We start from the raw sequence: 16,358 nt of genomic DNA on the forward strand, positions 1-16,358 counted from the left end.
CCAAGACACCAGGGTGGGAGGGAAGCAGAGGTTGTCCCAGGCCAGTGGAGCAGAGATCCCTGGCCAGAACTGTAAAGAGAATGATGACCCCCCAGCTGCAGGAGAAGTCACACTGCTGCTGAACAGCTCCTGCCTGGGGATGGCTCCCAGACTCCTGGCTGGTGACTGAGCGAACAAGGTTGTGACAGCAGAGTTGCAGAGGGTTCCCTTCATGGCCAAACGGCTGATGGCACCAGATCCCTGCAGACATGTCAGCTGTTACTGATGGATATTTTTTCCCCCTATCGATTTCAGTGTCAGCTGAAATCAACATTTACTGACAGTTATCAATTAAAATCAAATTCTGCCAAGCCACTTATTAAACGGCTTAACTTTAAGCACATGAATAGTTCCACTGGATGCACTCAGTGGGATCACTTGCATGCTTAAAATTAACCACCTAGATAAGTCTCCGCAGGATCACAGACTAAGAAGAAAACCAACCAGCGGACACGGATATTTTCAGGAAAAAAAAAACAAGGAGGACTGACTCAGCTTTCAGAGTTATCAGTATGGTACCTTTCATGAGCAATAAACTCACAAACACAAAAAATACGTCAGCGGGGCCTCATCCAGCCGTCTGCTCTGCCCTGAACAAACACGGACATTTATTTACAATGACTCCAAACATCTGTGCACCGTCCCCCTAAATAGCACAGGTCTTTAAATAATACAATAGGCTATGCCTTACCCTGAGACAAGTTCCCTTACTCCTATAGCTTGGAGTACAGCTATCTACTTATTTCCATCTTTTCCGCAATTGCTCTTTACTACAGGAGTGCTTCAATCATCCATTTTTGTTAGTTTCAGATGTTTGAACCAAAATAGCTTTTAACTAGGGCTGTCACGCGATTAAAAACATTAATTGCAATTAATTGCGCAATTAAAAAAATGAATTGTGATTAATCACACTGTTAAACAATAATAGAATACCATTTATTTAAATATTTTTGGATGTTTTCTACATTTTCAAAGATACTGATTTCAATTACAACACAGAATAGCAAGTGCACGGTGCTCACTTTATATTTATTTTTATTACAAATATTTGCACTGTAAATAAACAAAAGAAATAGTATTTTCCAATTCACCTAATACAAGTATTGTAGTGCAATCTCTTTATCATGAAAAGAAAAGGAGTACTTGTGGCACCTTAGAGACTAACCAATTTATTTGAGCATAAGCTTTCGTGAGCTACAGCTCACTTCATCGGATGCATACTGTGGAAAGTGTAGAAGATCTTTTTATACACACAAAGCATGAACCTGGATTTGTGCTGGAAATGGCCCAACTTGATTATCATACACATTGTAAGGAGAGTAATCACTTTAGATAAGCTGTTACCGGCAGGAGAGTGGGGTGGGGAGAGGTATTTTTTCATGCTTTGTGTGTATAAAAAGATCTTCTTACACTTTGCACAGTATGCATCCGATGAAGTGAGCTGTAGCTCACGAAAGCTTATGCTCAAATAAATTGGTTAGTCTCTAAGGTGCCACAAGTACTCCTTTTCTTTTTGCAAATACAGACTAACACGGCTGTTTCATGATAAATTTCAGAGTAAGTTGAATTTACAAATGTAGAATTATGTACAAAAAAACCTTCATTCAAAAATAAAACAATGTAAAACTTTAGAGCCTACAAGTCCAATCAGTCCTACTTTTTGTTCAGCCAATCGCTCAGACAAACAAGTTTGTTTACATTTGCAGAGGATAATGCTGTCTGCTTCTTATTTACAATGTCACCTGAAAGTGAGAACAGGCATTCGCGTGGCACTGTTGTAGCCAGCGTTGCAAGTTACTTACATGCCAGATGCACTGAAGATTCATATGTCCCTAGATGCTTCATCTACCATTCCAGAGGACATGCGTCCATGCTTCTGACGAGTTCTGCTCGATAACGATCCAAAGCAGTCTGGACCAACGCACGTTCATTTTCATCATCTGAGTCAGATGCCACCAGCAGAAGGTTGATTTTCTTTTTTGGTGGTTTGGGTTCTGTAGTTTCTGCATCAGCGTGTTGCTCTTTTAAGACTTCTGAAAGTATACTCCACACCTCGTCCCTCTCAGATTTTGGAAGGCACTTCAGATTCTTAAATCTTGGGTTGAGTGCTGTAGCTATCTCGAGAAATTTCACACTGGTATCTTCTTTCCATTTTGTCAAATTTGCAGCGAAAGTGTTCTTAAAATGAACAACATGTGCTGGGTCATCATCCGAGACTGCAATAACATGAAATATATGGCAGAATGCGGGTAAAGCAGCAGGGGACATACAATTCTCCCCCAAGGAGTTCAGTTTTAATTTAATTTAATTAAAACAAATTTAATTAACGCATTCTTTTTTTAACGAGTGTCATCAGCATGGAAGCATGTCCTCTGGAACAATGGTCGAGGTATGAAGAGGCATATGAATCTTTAGCGCATCTGGCATGTAAATATCTTGCGACACTAGCTACAACAGTGCCATGTGAATGCCTGTTCTCACTTTCAGGTGACATTGTAATTAAGAAGTGGGCAGCATTTGTAAGTGTAAACAAACTTGTTTCTCTTAGCGATTGGCTGAACAAGAAGTAGGACTGAGTGGACTTGTACGTTCTTAAAGTTTTACATTGTTTTACTTTTGAGTGCAGTTATGTAACAAAAAAAACCTACATTTGTAAGTTGCACTTTCATGATAGAGATTGCACTACAGAATTTGTATGAGATGAATTGAAAAATACTATTTCTTTTGTTTATCATTTTTACAGTGCAAATATTTGTAATCAAAATATATAAAGTGAGCACTGTGCACTTGGTATTCTGTGTTGTAATTAAAATCAATATATTGAAAATGTAGAAAAACATCCAAAAATATTTAATACATTTCAATTGGCATTCTATTGTTTAACAGTGCGATTAATCGCGATTAATTTTTTTGAGTTAATCGCATGAGTTAACTGCAATTAATCATCAGCCTACTTTTAACCCTATTGAAGTGGAGCTAAACAACTACACGGGCTTGAAACGTGTTCAAAAATTCCTGAAGGAATTTTATTTACTGTCTTATAGCCAGTCCTGCTTCCATTAACGGCAATGGCAGCATTGTCATTGACTTCAGTGGGATGAGACCTTTGTCAGCAAGACTTCTTTCAAACATTTGTCTGGTTTATCCTGCTTCAAGCCTTTAGAAAGGAAAAGACAGACATGGGTACTGCACAAAACCAGCGGGTTCCAGATTGACTGAGCAGACCCCTGTTTAGCAGCCTGATGGAGACCTGAGACAGGCTTGAGAGGGTTTTCAAACCAGTGACACCTAACTAAACAAAGCTGATGATGAATGAGAGAGAACAGAATCCAGCTCACTCTTTCTAGTTGTGTTGCAGATACCAACACGGTACACTGGGAAATATTCAGGGCTTGTCTTCATGGTGAGTTAGTGTGCTGCAAGCTGGGATGTGAATCTATAGTGCACAAACCTGCCACACACTAACTCAATGTGTGCACCTTGCTATCATGCACTAAAAGTTCTGCAGTGTACACTGACACACTCCCAAGTAGACAGGCTCTAAAACACATCTCCTTCCTTGAAAGATCATATCTGATTAAGGTTATGTATGCCCTTACAGCAACATACAGAGTACAGGCACTGCACATGTAGCTACACGCCAGAGTAAAAGGCAGGCTGCATCCATACTTGTCACTGTGGTGCATAGCTACACACGGCAGTGAAAGGCACTGGCAGGGGGAGAGAATGGGGAAAGCTCCAGCAGCAGGGTGCTGCTGGATTTTCCTGCGGCCTCCGCACTGCCAGAGCCTTTCCCCTGCTGCTGGAGCTTTTCACTGCAGCAGGGAAAGACTGTGGCAGGGAACTTTGCGCTACTAAAAATAGCAGCGTAGAGGTGGGAGGCACTGCTTGGGCATGTAGAGAGCCCATGTAGGGAATATACCCTGGAGGTTTGGGCATATAAGGCACTCTGCTCTGCTCAACCTGCCTAAGACATGTCTCACCATCTACACGGACATTTATACTAGAGCTAGCTGGGCGTGCATTATCTGTACTTTGCATGCCACCGTACGTGTAGACCAGGGATCGACAAACTTTGGCACACAGCCCGTCAGGGAAATCCGGTGGCGAGCCGGGACGGTTTGTCTACCTGCACAGTCTGCAGGTTAGGCCGATCACCATTCCAGGCCAATGGGGGCTGCGGGAAGCGGTGGCCAGCACATCCCTCAGTCCACGCTGCTTCCCGCAGCCCCCATTGGCCTGGAGCGGCGAACCACGGCCAGTGGGAGCTGCTATCGGCCGAACCTGAGGACGCTGAAGGTAAACAAACCGGCCCAGCCCACCAGCGGATTTCCCTGACAGCCCACGTGCCAAAGGTTGCCGATCCCTGGTGTAGACCTACCCTAACACAGAAGGAACATATCTGTTAATTAAGATGCTATCGTAAGTCACTTTTCAGAGCTGAACTGTACTTTCCATTGGAAAAAAGTTTTAATTTTTTAAATCTAGAAGGAAGGAATTTGAAAAAACTATAACTGCATACCAGAAACAGTGCATCCCTCCTGTTAATAATCTGTCGCTGCTCAGAGGCAAGCTATTCAAAATACTATTCTCCAAACAGGGATGCCTATAGTAGGCTAAAGTTTCAGAGCAAAAGACTACACTGCTTCCCCACCCCCCCCCCCGTCCCCATAGATGGATTGCAACCAACAGCACAGATTCTGATGTCACTGCCTTCCAGAGATCTCTTTTCCAACTCAAAGCCCTGAAAACTTTCTTCAAATTAACATGCCCAGTCTGACCATTTTAATAGGGCAAGAGAAAGTAAATCATATTTAAATTATCCTCCCAGAGACTTTATAGGTGGGAACTGAAGGTAATTTTCATTGTTCTATGATTTTTCATCCCTATGAAACGCCTAAGGTGCAGTAAGTGCTCAGAGAAAGCTAGTTACACATACAACTGTTACTTATCTGGTCTTACCTTGTTAACTTCAGGTGCAAGAATTTCTATCTTCCTCAAACGCTGAAATGCATCATAATCTGTTTCTCCAAACAATCTGATTGGTTCACCTCTCTCTCGTAACCTCCTAATCACCTGCAAAGAGTCAACAAAGTATTCCCTTATGCAAAATTGGAGAGAGAGAGAGAGAGAGAAAAATAAAAATCACTTCATTTACTTAACATAAAATAGCAACCTAAGCCAGGAGGGAAGGGAAACGCTATATTCTAAGCAGCAGCAGCAAAATGTTCCACTTTGTGGTTTAAATATAAAACTCCCACGGCATTTCAGTTAAAGGTCATTTCAATTCAAATATTACTGATCTACATTCTGTTTAGAATCTCAAACAGACTCCTGGAGTTTCTTACTGACTTATTTTGAACTAATATGCAAGAACATAAACCTTTGATTGGAGAGTGGGATTTTTAAAAGCGCCCAAGTAACTTAAGACCCCAAATTTCATTGACTGTTCATGGTACCTGTGCATCTAAATCATTTTGGTGCTTGAGAAAATTCCATCCAGTTTTTTAAACTTTGCAAAATTCTACTCAGCCATTTGACTGGGGAAAGAAAAACCTTTTTCATCAACATGAGTGTGGGTGAGTAGATTTGGTGCTTGGGCTGTTAAGATGTCATGACGTGTTTGCAAGGCTGACTTACATGAAGCCTTTCCATCCATGGATCTCAGAGCACTTGACAAACATTAATATACTTAGTCTCAATATTCTGATGTGGTACTTACATATCCTCATTTTAAAGGAGGGTATACCGAGGCAGAGAAATTAACTTACCCGAGGTCACATACCAAGTGACAGGTAGTGTCAAGACTACAATCCCAGTTCCATGCACTACCTGCTAAATCACACAGCCTCCCTCATCACATTCACTGCAAATTTGCTAACTTGGTCTAGGTTTCCTTTTGTGCAAACAAACAACAGGCCCACTGGTAGCTTACATTTAATATAGGCAAAACAGCACTCTCACTCATTGATAGGACATGCGACATTTGGCAGTGCCACCACTTTAGGATAGCAACGGACTGTCTGGAAAAAACAGCAGTTTGAAGAGTTTGAGATGTTCATTCTGGAACACGGTTCTTTGCACAGACTCCTGTATTCGGACAGGCACTGAACTTTCAGTACATATTGCAAAATCAGGCCCTGTGGTTCCACGTGGTAGACAGCTAGTCAAACATCAGTGGTTACAGAGCTGGCAAGTGGACACTCAAAATCCTCTCAGATGAAGTTACAGTTCTTACAAGGGAGCTCTGATGCATGGTGATGGGACATCACATTCTATACTAGACTGTATGGATGAAACCAAACATGAGACCAACGGCCTACGATGCACATTTTTGATACTTCACTACAAAAAGAGAAGATAGGTGTCTGGCAATGCTAAGAGGGCACAGCTAAGATGCTCTGGGTATCTTAACTGTGAATTTCCACGCTTCCACATGGTTAAGTTTATTAACCTAATTATTAACTTAATTCTGAATTTCCAGCTCTCTACTGTTTTTTGGGGAGGGGTTTTGTTTTACTAACGATGATCTTGTAAAACTTTTACTCTTAAAAAGGTGAAAGAGCATATCAGTAACTTTAGCTTAACTTTTTGGGGGGGATGTAGAAACATTTTTTAAAACCTAGTTTGTGTCTTGATTTGGATTTGGACTCACAAGTCACAGACACACAAGCTGGAAAAACAGGATTTGAAAAAATTCAGCCTGCAGCCTTCAATCCTCTAATCCCATATTCATCAGATAGTTCAAAAGATCATCTGGAAGGATAGTAGAAGCAAGAATTCATGCAGTGATTTGGGGGAAAAGAGAGGCTCTCCACCAAACAACGTCCCTGTGCATTTACCTGCTACTGCTCTCTCTCATCAGTGTTTTGCGCAATGACAAAAGAAGGCCCTTGTATGAGAACTAAATAGAACCACTGCAGTAAGCACTGAGATTACAATTATTTAATTAAAAACTATTATTCTGTAGCAGGACAGATACAACCTGAAATAGAGGGCTACAGATCATTAGGAAATGTAGCCCTAATGGGGAAATTTAGATCCATTTGCTGTAGTCTGAGGTTAGTTTGTGATATTTGATTTTACCTCTTGTCTGGAAAGAGTCATGGGTAACTTCTCTTCTGCCAGTTCTAGCTCCAACCCTGGATTTGATGAAGTCACTGGTTTCTCCTCCTCCTCCTCCTGCTGTACCTACATAATAATAATAATATCTATTATAACAAATCCAGGGAAGTAAACCTATAGTGTCAAAGGTATACATAGTTAGACTGTAAACTCTCTGGAACAGGGGCTGCTTCTTACTATGCAATTGTATAGCACAATGGGTCCTGATTGTGATCAGGCCTCTAGGCATACCTACAGTACTAGTAAAACGATACAGATAGAATCCTATGTCAGTATACACTTCTATGGAAGTATGGTTAAGCATATTACAAATACCAGCGTTTCCCTAAGTGCACTTCTAAGGAATGGGGAAGGAGACCTCTTTAAGGCAATACAAAGACACAGTGGATTTTGAATACAAACAGCAAAATGACTTCTTGTTTTTTGGAAATGCTTCTTTCAGAGAACCTGTCAAATGAACATAGTTCATTGCAAAAACATAAAAACACGCCATGCCTTCGTCATAGCTGTAGCATTGGATCAGCAGTTCCCCTCCATCAGAAAAGGAGGTTCTTGAATTAAGTGGAACCACCTCTTATTTGTATGACTTGGTGTTTTCATAGTGCTGTAAACTTTTATGACTAAAGATATTTAAAGACAGACAGCACTCATGTCAATGCAGAGTCCTTTAAAAGCCCTGCTATAAGTTACACCTGTGAAGCTGCTGAAAATAAATGAAAATCAGATGGGCAGATTGATGCTGGTAATTTTCTGGAACAAAGGGAAAAAATCAGAGGATGCGGGTGAGCAGTGTAGAAACTTTCTAGATGCTTTCTTAGATTTTAAAAAGGTACTTTTATTTTCCACTTCATTCGACAGTATATTACATTTTGTTGGCATCTCTGCATCTTGACTATATGTTAAGCCAGTTCCAGTTTCTAGTTTTCTCTAAAACAATTACTTGGTGGATGTCCTAGACAGACTAGAAATGAAGCTTTTATATTGTTGCTGGCCAAGACCCCAATCCTGCAATGAGAAATTAGAAGGACCATAAGGGTCTACCTATTTGGACCTACACGACCAGGGCACAAATCTGTATTTAGTGCTACACTAGCAAATCCAGGGACCAATCTTGCATTACTGATTCACCCAAAACACCCACTGATATCAATGGGAGTTTTGGGTCAGCAAGCAATGGAGGATCAAGCCAATGGTTAGCATCTAAAAGGCAGATGGGGGACAGTATACTTACTGAAAATAAAACTCATCACTGCAAGGGGGGGAAAATAGAAAACTCCATAAGTAAAGATAAGAAAGGAACTAGCTGAAGCACATAAAGAGAAATACACCTCAATGTCAGAAAAATTTCTACACTCTCTAGGCTACAATCATTTATTTTTTGTTTATAACAAACAGTTAGCAGCACATGAGGGAAGATTTAAGCCATTCGGTCAGCTGGACTCAAAGTTACAAGCAATAACTTTGCTGCAATTATTTTTGCTTTAGTGCTTTCTCTTTATAAGTGAGTCAAATGCTTACATGTTACTAATGCAATATAAGCAAAGCAAAGCACCCGCTTAAAAAAAGAATCAGTCTGCTTTCTACCCCTTAGTAATAAATTTTAAAAGTTCAAATGCAGAAATCTGGGAGGCTCTAGAAAAGCACTAAGTTAACCAGAAAGCTCATTTAAAACCTCTCTATAGATCACGTTTTAATTCAAGAAGATTCCTGTCAGCTAAATAGATATTCCAACTCCAGTCCTGGGTAACTTAACTTTTGTTTGTGTCTCCTATCAGCCACATCCTGCATTTAAACAACAAATCTGAAACATGCAGGACTGGATTCAAATGACACATGCGTGCTGGAAACACCTGCAATTTAAGGAGTTAATAAAACCTTTACAGGTTACCTAAAAACCTACAAACCTCCCCCCTTTCACATATATGGGCCTTCTTATCCCGAGGGACTGAAATTATGCTACAACCTCTAGCCCTAGCACAGTTTTTACTTATGGTTCTTCAAACAACTAATACAAAGCATAACTCTCTTCCGAGCAGAAATGACTGTACAGTAACTAGATTCTCAGAACCGTTTCTGATGCACATATAGTGGTCACAATGGTTCTTTCTGACAAGTAAACTGTATGTCTATATCTATAAAAACCAAACATTATATCTGAGCAGGGTGTTGGACTGATTGACCAACTGGGTAAAGCTCTACTAAAAACAAGTCTTTTTATTTCTGACTAGCAAACATTAAACAAGAGTATATTAAAGCATCCAACTTTAGAGTGAAGTGAGCACCTCCCTATCTATTCATACACACACACCTGAAATAAACCATCATGCTGTCAATTCCAGCAAACTACCTAAACCGATGCTGTTAAAGAGGAAATAAACAAAGCCTTCCAGATCACTCATTTGTTTCAAAATGCACCCTGAGTTTAAGATTGCTTTCTAGTATTTTTGCCTGAAAGAAAGTAAGTTGCTGTGTTAAACTCTTTCAAGCACTGGATCGTTTGGGCCAAGAAGAACAATAAACAATTCGCATACTAAACAAGTTGGCTGCGTTTTTCCAAAGCACCCACTCAATGTTATCTCTGCTAATCTCTCTGGGATATTTCAACAGGAAGACCTTAAACTTGTTCTTAGTTTACAAGCTGGCCTTTTTTTTTTTTTTTTTTTTAAATAACGGAAGGTGGCTATACCAGATTCAGCGTTCATGCCTAAAACACAATTTAAAAAGAAAAAGGCAAGCTTTGATCCCAAGCCATTTCATGCTTTCCACAAGAAAAAAAGCCAAACCATAACACAAACTTAAATAGCTATATATCATGCATTTTTTTCCTGCATTAAAAATGTTTTAGGAAACTCATACCTCTCCAGGTGGCTTCTCATTTACAGGCTAATGTATAACATTGACAAATTGAACAAAGAACAACAATTATCATCAACAATATTTGGAACGTTGATATTAAATATAGACAAAGTGAGCACACGAACCACTGAAGGAGTAATTACAGTACCTTGTAGCCACATCTTTCAAAGTACGCTGCCTCTTCTTTCTTGGCTAGTTCACTGCGCTTGAAATATTTTCTGTTTCCCTAGAGAGGAGGAAAACAATGTTTTACAGTTTTATACAACTTGATTCCAATCTCCGTTCACTAATGCCTCAAAGATTTGACCAGTCCAACTAGATTTCCCTACAGAGGGGAAAATATTCTCAAAGGCACTCCCAATTTACTTTTCTTTCATGCCAGTCACTACATCAGAGTAATATTAATAAGAATCGTAACATCTGGTTGGCTGGTAAGTTCAACGGATACTACAATCACTCCAAAACACCCAGTGGTTTGAAAAAGCTGATCTAGCTATTATTGTTTTCATATTATCAGGACTTGAAACTGGTTTATATAACTTCTCGCCCCCCCCCCCCCCCCACACACACACACTTTACTGTGCATGATGAGGCCATAGCTATGCTACAAAACTGAATGTGTAAGAAACCATTTTAATCAATTTCAACTAATGTAGCTGGGTCACTACTAAGGAGAAGGCCTAACTTTTTAAAAGTTTCTGAAACCATTTGAGACAGTGAGCGTATCTACATTAAACAAGGACATTGTTCAGGGATATCATTTGTCTGTAATAGCTAGCTGTTGTATTTCTTCCTAAAAACAGTTTAGTGCATCCACACAGAAACATTGTTTTTTGACAGGACCATGTGGACATGTCCAAATACAGCTCGGTTTGCAACTGTGATTGTACAACTGCTTCCTAGGACGCCCGGAACACCCACTGCATAGAACCCAGCTCAAAAGTCTCTCTCCCTGCCTACAAAAAGGCAGTAAATCCTCTGAAGTAAACCATGTCCTGTCCGTGATGGCAACTGATATTATGGTGTACTTATCTCAATACTTAATATAAAGTACCCTCAGCTATTATATAATCTCAGCTCTTCTAACAACAACAACATGAAAGTCTGGATTTTTCAGCATAAAAGCTTATCATCTAAAGAACTAAATAAATCAGATGGCCTGCAAAGTTGGGGTGTTGTGGTTTGTGCAACAGCTGAATAAAATTCCCAGATCAGGGTGTAGGTGATATAACCACGCATTTGCGTGGGTATGTGAGACAGAACAAGTTTGATTAAAAGTTCCTGATCTTGCTGTCCTCACTCTCGCCAGACTCCACACTGACTTTAAGGAGGATTTTTGCCAGTCTCAGGACTACGTTATCACACCTCAGAGACTTTAGTTTATAGATTCATGCAGAGTTCACCAAAATAACTTCCCCTGAGACCATTTGCAATAAACTGAGCAGCAAACTTTAGCTTCTTTTCCAGGTTTGTTATGTCAGCTAGTCTAAAAAAAAAAACCCACAGAGTTTTGTTGTTTTCTAGTCACCCATATACTGATGAACCCGGAAGTGGGTTTAACTCCGTAATGTAAACGCAAAAGCCTGGGGAGGAAAAGAGAAAAGAACCAGGAGTGATTCTCTTCGTCTCCATTTCATGGGAAGCAACCCCAAACTTTACAAGGCTGCCAGATCCCCCGGTAACAGTTGTCAGCAGCGGGTCATACAGTGTGCTGGGAAATCATTTTGGGTCAACTGCAAGTGTTGCCACTTCACTGCTCCCCCTGCCCGGATGCAGAATATATCAGACAGCTTGAGGATGGGGGGAGGGGGGGGAGGTTTTGTGCCCCTCACTGAAGGGGACACAGTTTTTCCTGCAGTCCAAGGTGCATCGAGCGGGTGAGGGGAGGGGAGGGGAGGGGGGATAACTATGATGGGAACAAGGGATCCCGTGTGTCTCTGTCATGGGAGGGGCTGCCGGGGTATCGCTAGAGGAAGAGACGAGGGGCGGGTCACTGGCAGGAGCTGGCCGTGCGCCCTGACCTGGCAACGGCTAAAGGAACTAAACCCACCCCCACGGTCCCGCAAGAACCAGGGTCCATCGCACACTCCCGGGCCCCCACCGCGACCCAACCCCTCCACCGGCCAACGATCCCCGGGCCCCCTCCGCGCTGCCAGCCCCCACTGCGATCCGGCGCCGGCCCGCACCCCCACTAGCTCCTTCTCCTCCAGCAGCTGCCGCTTCCTGCTGATCTCCGCCTTGAGAATGTCCATGTCCCGCGCCGAGCTCCGCAGCCGGGCCCCCCCCTCCAACACCGCCGCCGGAAGCGCCCCCGCAACACGGCTGACGTCAGTTCCGGGTAGCCTGGGCGCTAGGCGGAAGTGGGGCCAAGGGAGAGAGAGCCTGGAGCCGAGGGCCTGCAGCGCCCCCTGCCGAGCCCCACCAAGCGGGGGGCGGGGAGATCGTGGGCCTTGTGCTTGGCCGGAGCGGTGATTGTGTGAGCCGGGGGGTGTGTGCCTGGGTGTGACTGCGTGTGCCAGGCGTGCGCCAGTTCAATGTAGTAGCAAAAGTAGTCCACCAGCCTGACGACTTAGAGCCACCCCGTCAGGGTACAGAGTAACAGAGTAACACATCCGATGAAGTGAGCTGTAGCTCACGAAAGCTTATGCTCAAATAAATTGGTTAGTCTCTAAGGTGCCACAAGTCCTCCTTTTCTTTTTCTCATCAGGGTAGCTACTTTTCAAAGCCAGTAATAATGGTTGCAGTCATGGCAAGGCAACAGTCAAGGATCACTCGTGAACTGATTTGAACGTCCATCCCCGAGCATCTGTTTTTCCCATTTTTTTCTATTCTTTTTGACTCTCGTGGGAAAAAAAGTATAATGAAGACGTTCAATTTATGGCTTTTTAAAATGTCTTTTGAAGGTTCTGCAGCTCGTACTAATGCTGATTGAGGAGATCGTAGAACCCTAGAACTGGAGGGGACCTTCATAGGTCTTCCAGTCCAGGCTCCTGCGCTCATAGCGGGACTAAGTATTATCCAGACCAGCGTTTCTCAAACTGGGGTCCGCAGACCCCTGGGGGTCCGTGAGGATACTCTAGGGGGTCCCCGGGCCTCACTGATCAACTTCTCCCCTTCCCTCCCGCTTCCCTGGCGTGCGGGAGGGGGAGGAGCGGGCACAGGGTGCACTCTGGAGCAGGGGTGGGAAGAGGTGAAGTGGGGGTGGGGCCTTGGGGGAGGAATTGGGAGTGGGGCCTGGGGCTGAGTGGGTGGGGCTTGAGTGGGGCTTGGGGGTCTGCAAAATTTTTTTAAATCAAAACGGGGGTTCTCGGGTTTCTAAAATTTGAGAACCGCTGACCTAGACCATCCCTGACAGGTGTTTGTCTAACCTGCTCTTAAAAATCTTCGATGACAGAGATTCCACAACCTCCTAGGCAATTTACTGCAGTGCTTAACTACCCTGACAGGAAGTTTTTTCTGATGTCCAACCTAAACCCCCCTTGCTGCAATTTAAGCCCATTGCTTCTTCTTCTATCCTCAGAGAATAAGGAGAATAATTTTGCTGCCTCCTCCTTGTAACAACTTTTTATGTACTTGAAAACTGTTATCATATCCCTCCTTAGTGGGGTGACCAGACAGCAAATGTGAAAAATCGGGACGGGGGTGGGGGGTAATTGGAGCCTATATAAGAAAGAGACCCAAAAATCGGGACTGTCCCTATAAAATCGGGACATTTGGTCACCCTACTCCTTAGTCATCTTTTCTCCAGACTAAACAAACCCAATTATTTCAATCTTTCCTCATAGCTCATGTTTTTTTAGACCTTCAACTATTTTTGTTGCTGTCCTCTGGACTTTCTCCAATATGTCCACATCTTTCCTGAAATGTGGTGCCCAGAACTGGACACAATATTCTAGTTGAGGCCTAATCAGCACAGAGTAGAGTAGAAGAATTACTTCTTGTGCTTACAACACTCCTGCTAATACATCCCAGAATTATGTTTACTTTTTTTACAACAGTGTTACACTGTTGACTCATATTTAGCTTGTGATCCACTATGATCCCTATATCCCTTTCCGCCGTACTCCTTCCTAGGCAGTCATTCCCATTTTGTATGCATGCAACTGATTATTCCTTCCTAAACGCAGTACTTTGCATTATCTTTATTGAATTTCACCCTATTTATTTCAGACCATTTCTCCAGTTTGTCCAGATCATTTTGAATTTTAATCCTATCCTCCAAAGCACCCGCAACCCTTTCCAGCTTGGTATTGTCTGCAAACTTCATAAGTGTTCTCTTTCTGCCATTAGCTAAATCATTGATGAAGATACTGAACAGAACCCAGAACCAAGACTGATCCCTGTGGAACCCCACTCGATGTCCCCTTCCAGCTTGACTATGAACCTCTGATAACTACTCTCTAGGAACAGTTTTCCAACCAGTTATGCACCCACCTTATAGTAGCTCCATCTAGGTTGTATTTTCCTAGTTTGTGTGAGAAAAGATCATGTGGGACAGTATCAAAAGCCTCACTAAAGTTAAGATATACCACATCTACTGCTTCCCCCCATCCACAAGCCTTGTTACCCTGTCAAAGAAAGCCATTAGATTGGTTTGACATGATTTGTTCTTGACAAATCCGTGCTACTGTTACTTATCTACTTATTATCTTCTAGGTGTTTGCAAATTGATTGATTAATTATTTGCTCCATTATCTTTCCGGGCACTGAAGTTAAGATGGCCTCTGCAGTGTGTATGGGAGAGATTAGGGTTACACTTTTCTGAGTACTCCACCATGTCTTCCAGAGAAGTTTGCAGCTCCATCAAATGCACAAGCAGCCATCTGTTTGGGGTCCAATTTACAAGCATTTAACTTTTCTAAGATGTGAGTTGTCACAGATGCAATCAATGTGTCTCCTATAACTTGAACATCTAGAAATGAATGTACTGGCCTATCACTGACATGAAGATAACATATACAATGACTTAAACTTGACGCCCATTTGCATCCGTGCATTCATCAGCCAGGTATGAAAATTTTTTGAATGTGATGAGACAGTTCTTCACTTTTTCAACTGCTGTGTAAAAAAATATTGGGATATTAATGAGGTGTTTGAGATTCACATCCTTCAGCTGAATCCAGGAGGCTTCTAATTTGCCACTGTCACTTTAGCATATCTTTGACTTGTGCTGGAGGATCTTGCAGTCAACTCTGCTGTCACACTCTTGAACACTATCCCACCCTTGTCACAATCAACCACATCCATGCACACTCACCATCAGATACACTAACTAACCCCCTGCACATTCACACGTACTTACACTCCGACACACTAAGGCACCCCCTGGAACACGCACACACACTCATCCTCAGACATACTGATGCATCTCCTGGCATAATCACATGCACTCACATTCAGACACACTGACACACACCCTGGCACACACGCATGCAGATACACTAACACACACACCCTGGCACAATAACATGCATTCACACTTAGACAAACTAACACAATCTCTGGCAAGAAACCTTTTGGGTCATAAAACAATGCCATCCAGGCATCTGCTGCAACAGTAGTAGATCTTACTTCAGCAATAGACGCTACACTTGGATCAATCAGAGAGATGTCCATTGAAAATGTACTGGAAGAAGCAAAGATTGTATTTCAGAAGTTGACTAATGAAGGCACTAATATTGAATCCTTAAGTGAAGAAGACAAGAAGTGTTTGTTAAGCCAGCTGAAAAAGTACACAGACTTGATTCTTACAAATGTACAACAGTGACTTCTGGATTCTACTCAACTCTATGTAGCTTTTACAGAGGCCTGTCTTATAAAACACTGACAGTTGAGTGGAGTGAGGCACTACCAGCAAAGGGGCTGCCATGTGATCAGGACAGAATAGAGAATTTGAACAATGAGTGGAGAGTCATATGACAAATGAATGAAGATTTGACTTCAACTTCTTTATCATCACTAATGGTTCAGCCCAATCTTGGTGCTATGTTTCCTAGCATGAAAGTAGTAGGAATTCATCTCTTGCTACTCCCAGTCACAACAGCTACAGTTGCATGTTCTTTTTCGTCATTGAACAGAATTTTGTGCTCAAAAAGACGTTGCCTCCTGCCTGATCATGTGAATGAACTAATGAGTATATCAGTTGAAAGACTAGAAGTATAGAATCATAGAACTGGAAGGACCTCAAGAGGTCATCTAGTCCAGTTCCCTGCACTCGTGGCAGGACTAAGTATTATCTAGACCATCCCTGACAGGTGTTTGTCTAACCTGCTCTTAAAAATCTCCAATGATGGAAATTCCACCATCTCCCTAGGCAATTTATTCCAGTGCCTAACCAC

General features: G+C 42.2%; 1 protein-coding gene across 2 annotated transcripts in view; it reads right to left on the bottom strand.

The window, feature by feature from the left end:
* Positions 1 to 12,357, bottom strand: part of PRPF18 (pre-mRNA processing factor 18) — a 28,877-nt gene extending 16,520 nt beyond the window's left edge. The window contains exons 1-5 of one of the 2 annotated variants that reach the window (XM_074942609.1): positions 12,207 to 12,357; positions 10,169 to 10,246; positions 10,021 to 10,047; positions 7,126 to 7,230; positions 5,002 to 5,115 (exon numbers count right to left, since the gene is read on the bottom strand). In XM_074942609.1, coding sequence (XP_074798710.1) covers positions 5,002 to 5,115; positions 7,126 to 7,230; positions 10,021 to 10,047; positions 10,169 to 10,246; positions 12,207 to 12,272 — 390 coding nt within the window. In that variant the 5' untranslated portion in view covers positions 12,273 to 12,357. The remainder of the gene's footprint in view (positions 1 to 5,001; positions 5,116 to 7,125; positions 7,231 to 10,020; positions 10,048 to 10,168; positions 10,247 to 12,206) is intronic. The other variant, XM_074942610.1, reaches the window with a different exon arrangement.
* Positions 12,358 to 16,358: the final 4,001 nt, after the last annotated feature.

The sequence above is a fragment of the Natator depressus genome, chromosome 1 (genome assembly GCF_965152275.1).
Source record: "Natator depressus isolate rNatDep1 chromosome 1, rNatDep2.hap1, whole genome shotgun sequence".
In the NCBI taxonomy this organism is placed as follows: Eukaryota; Metazoa; Chordata; order Testudines; family Cheloniidae; genus Natator; species Natator depressus.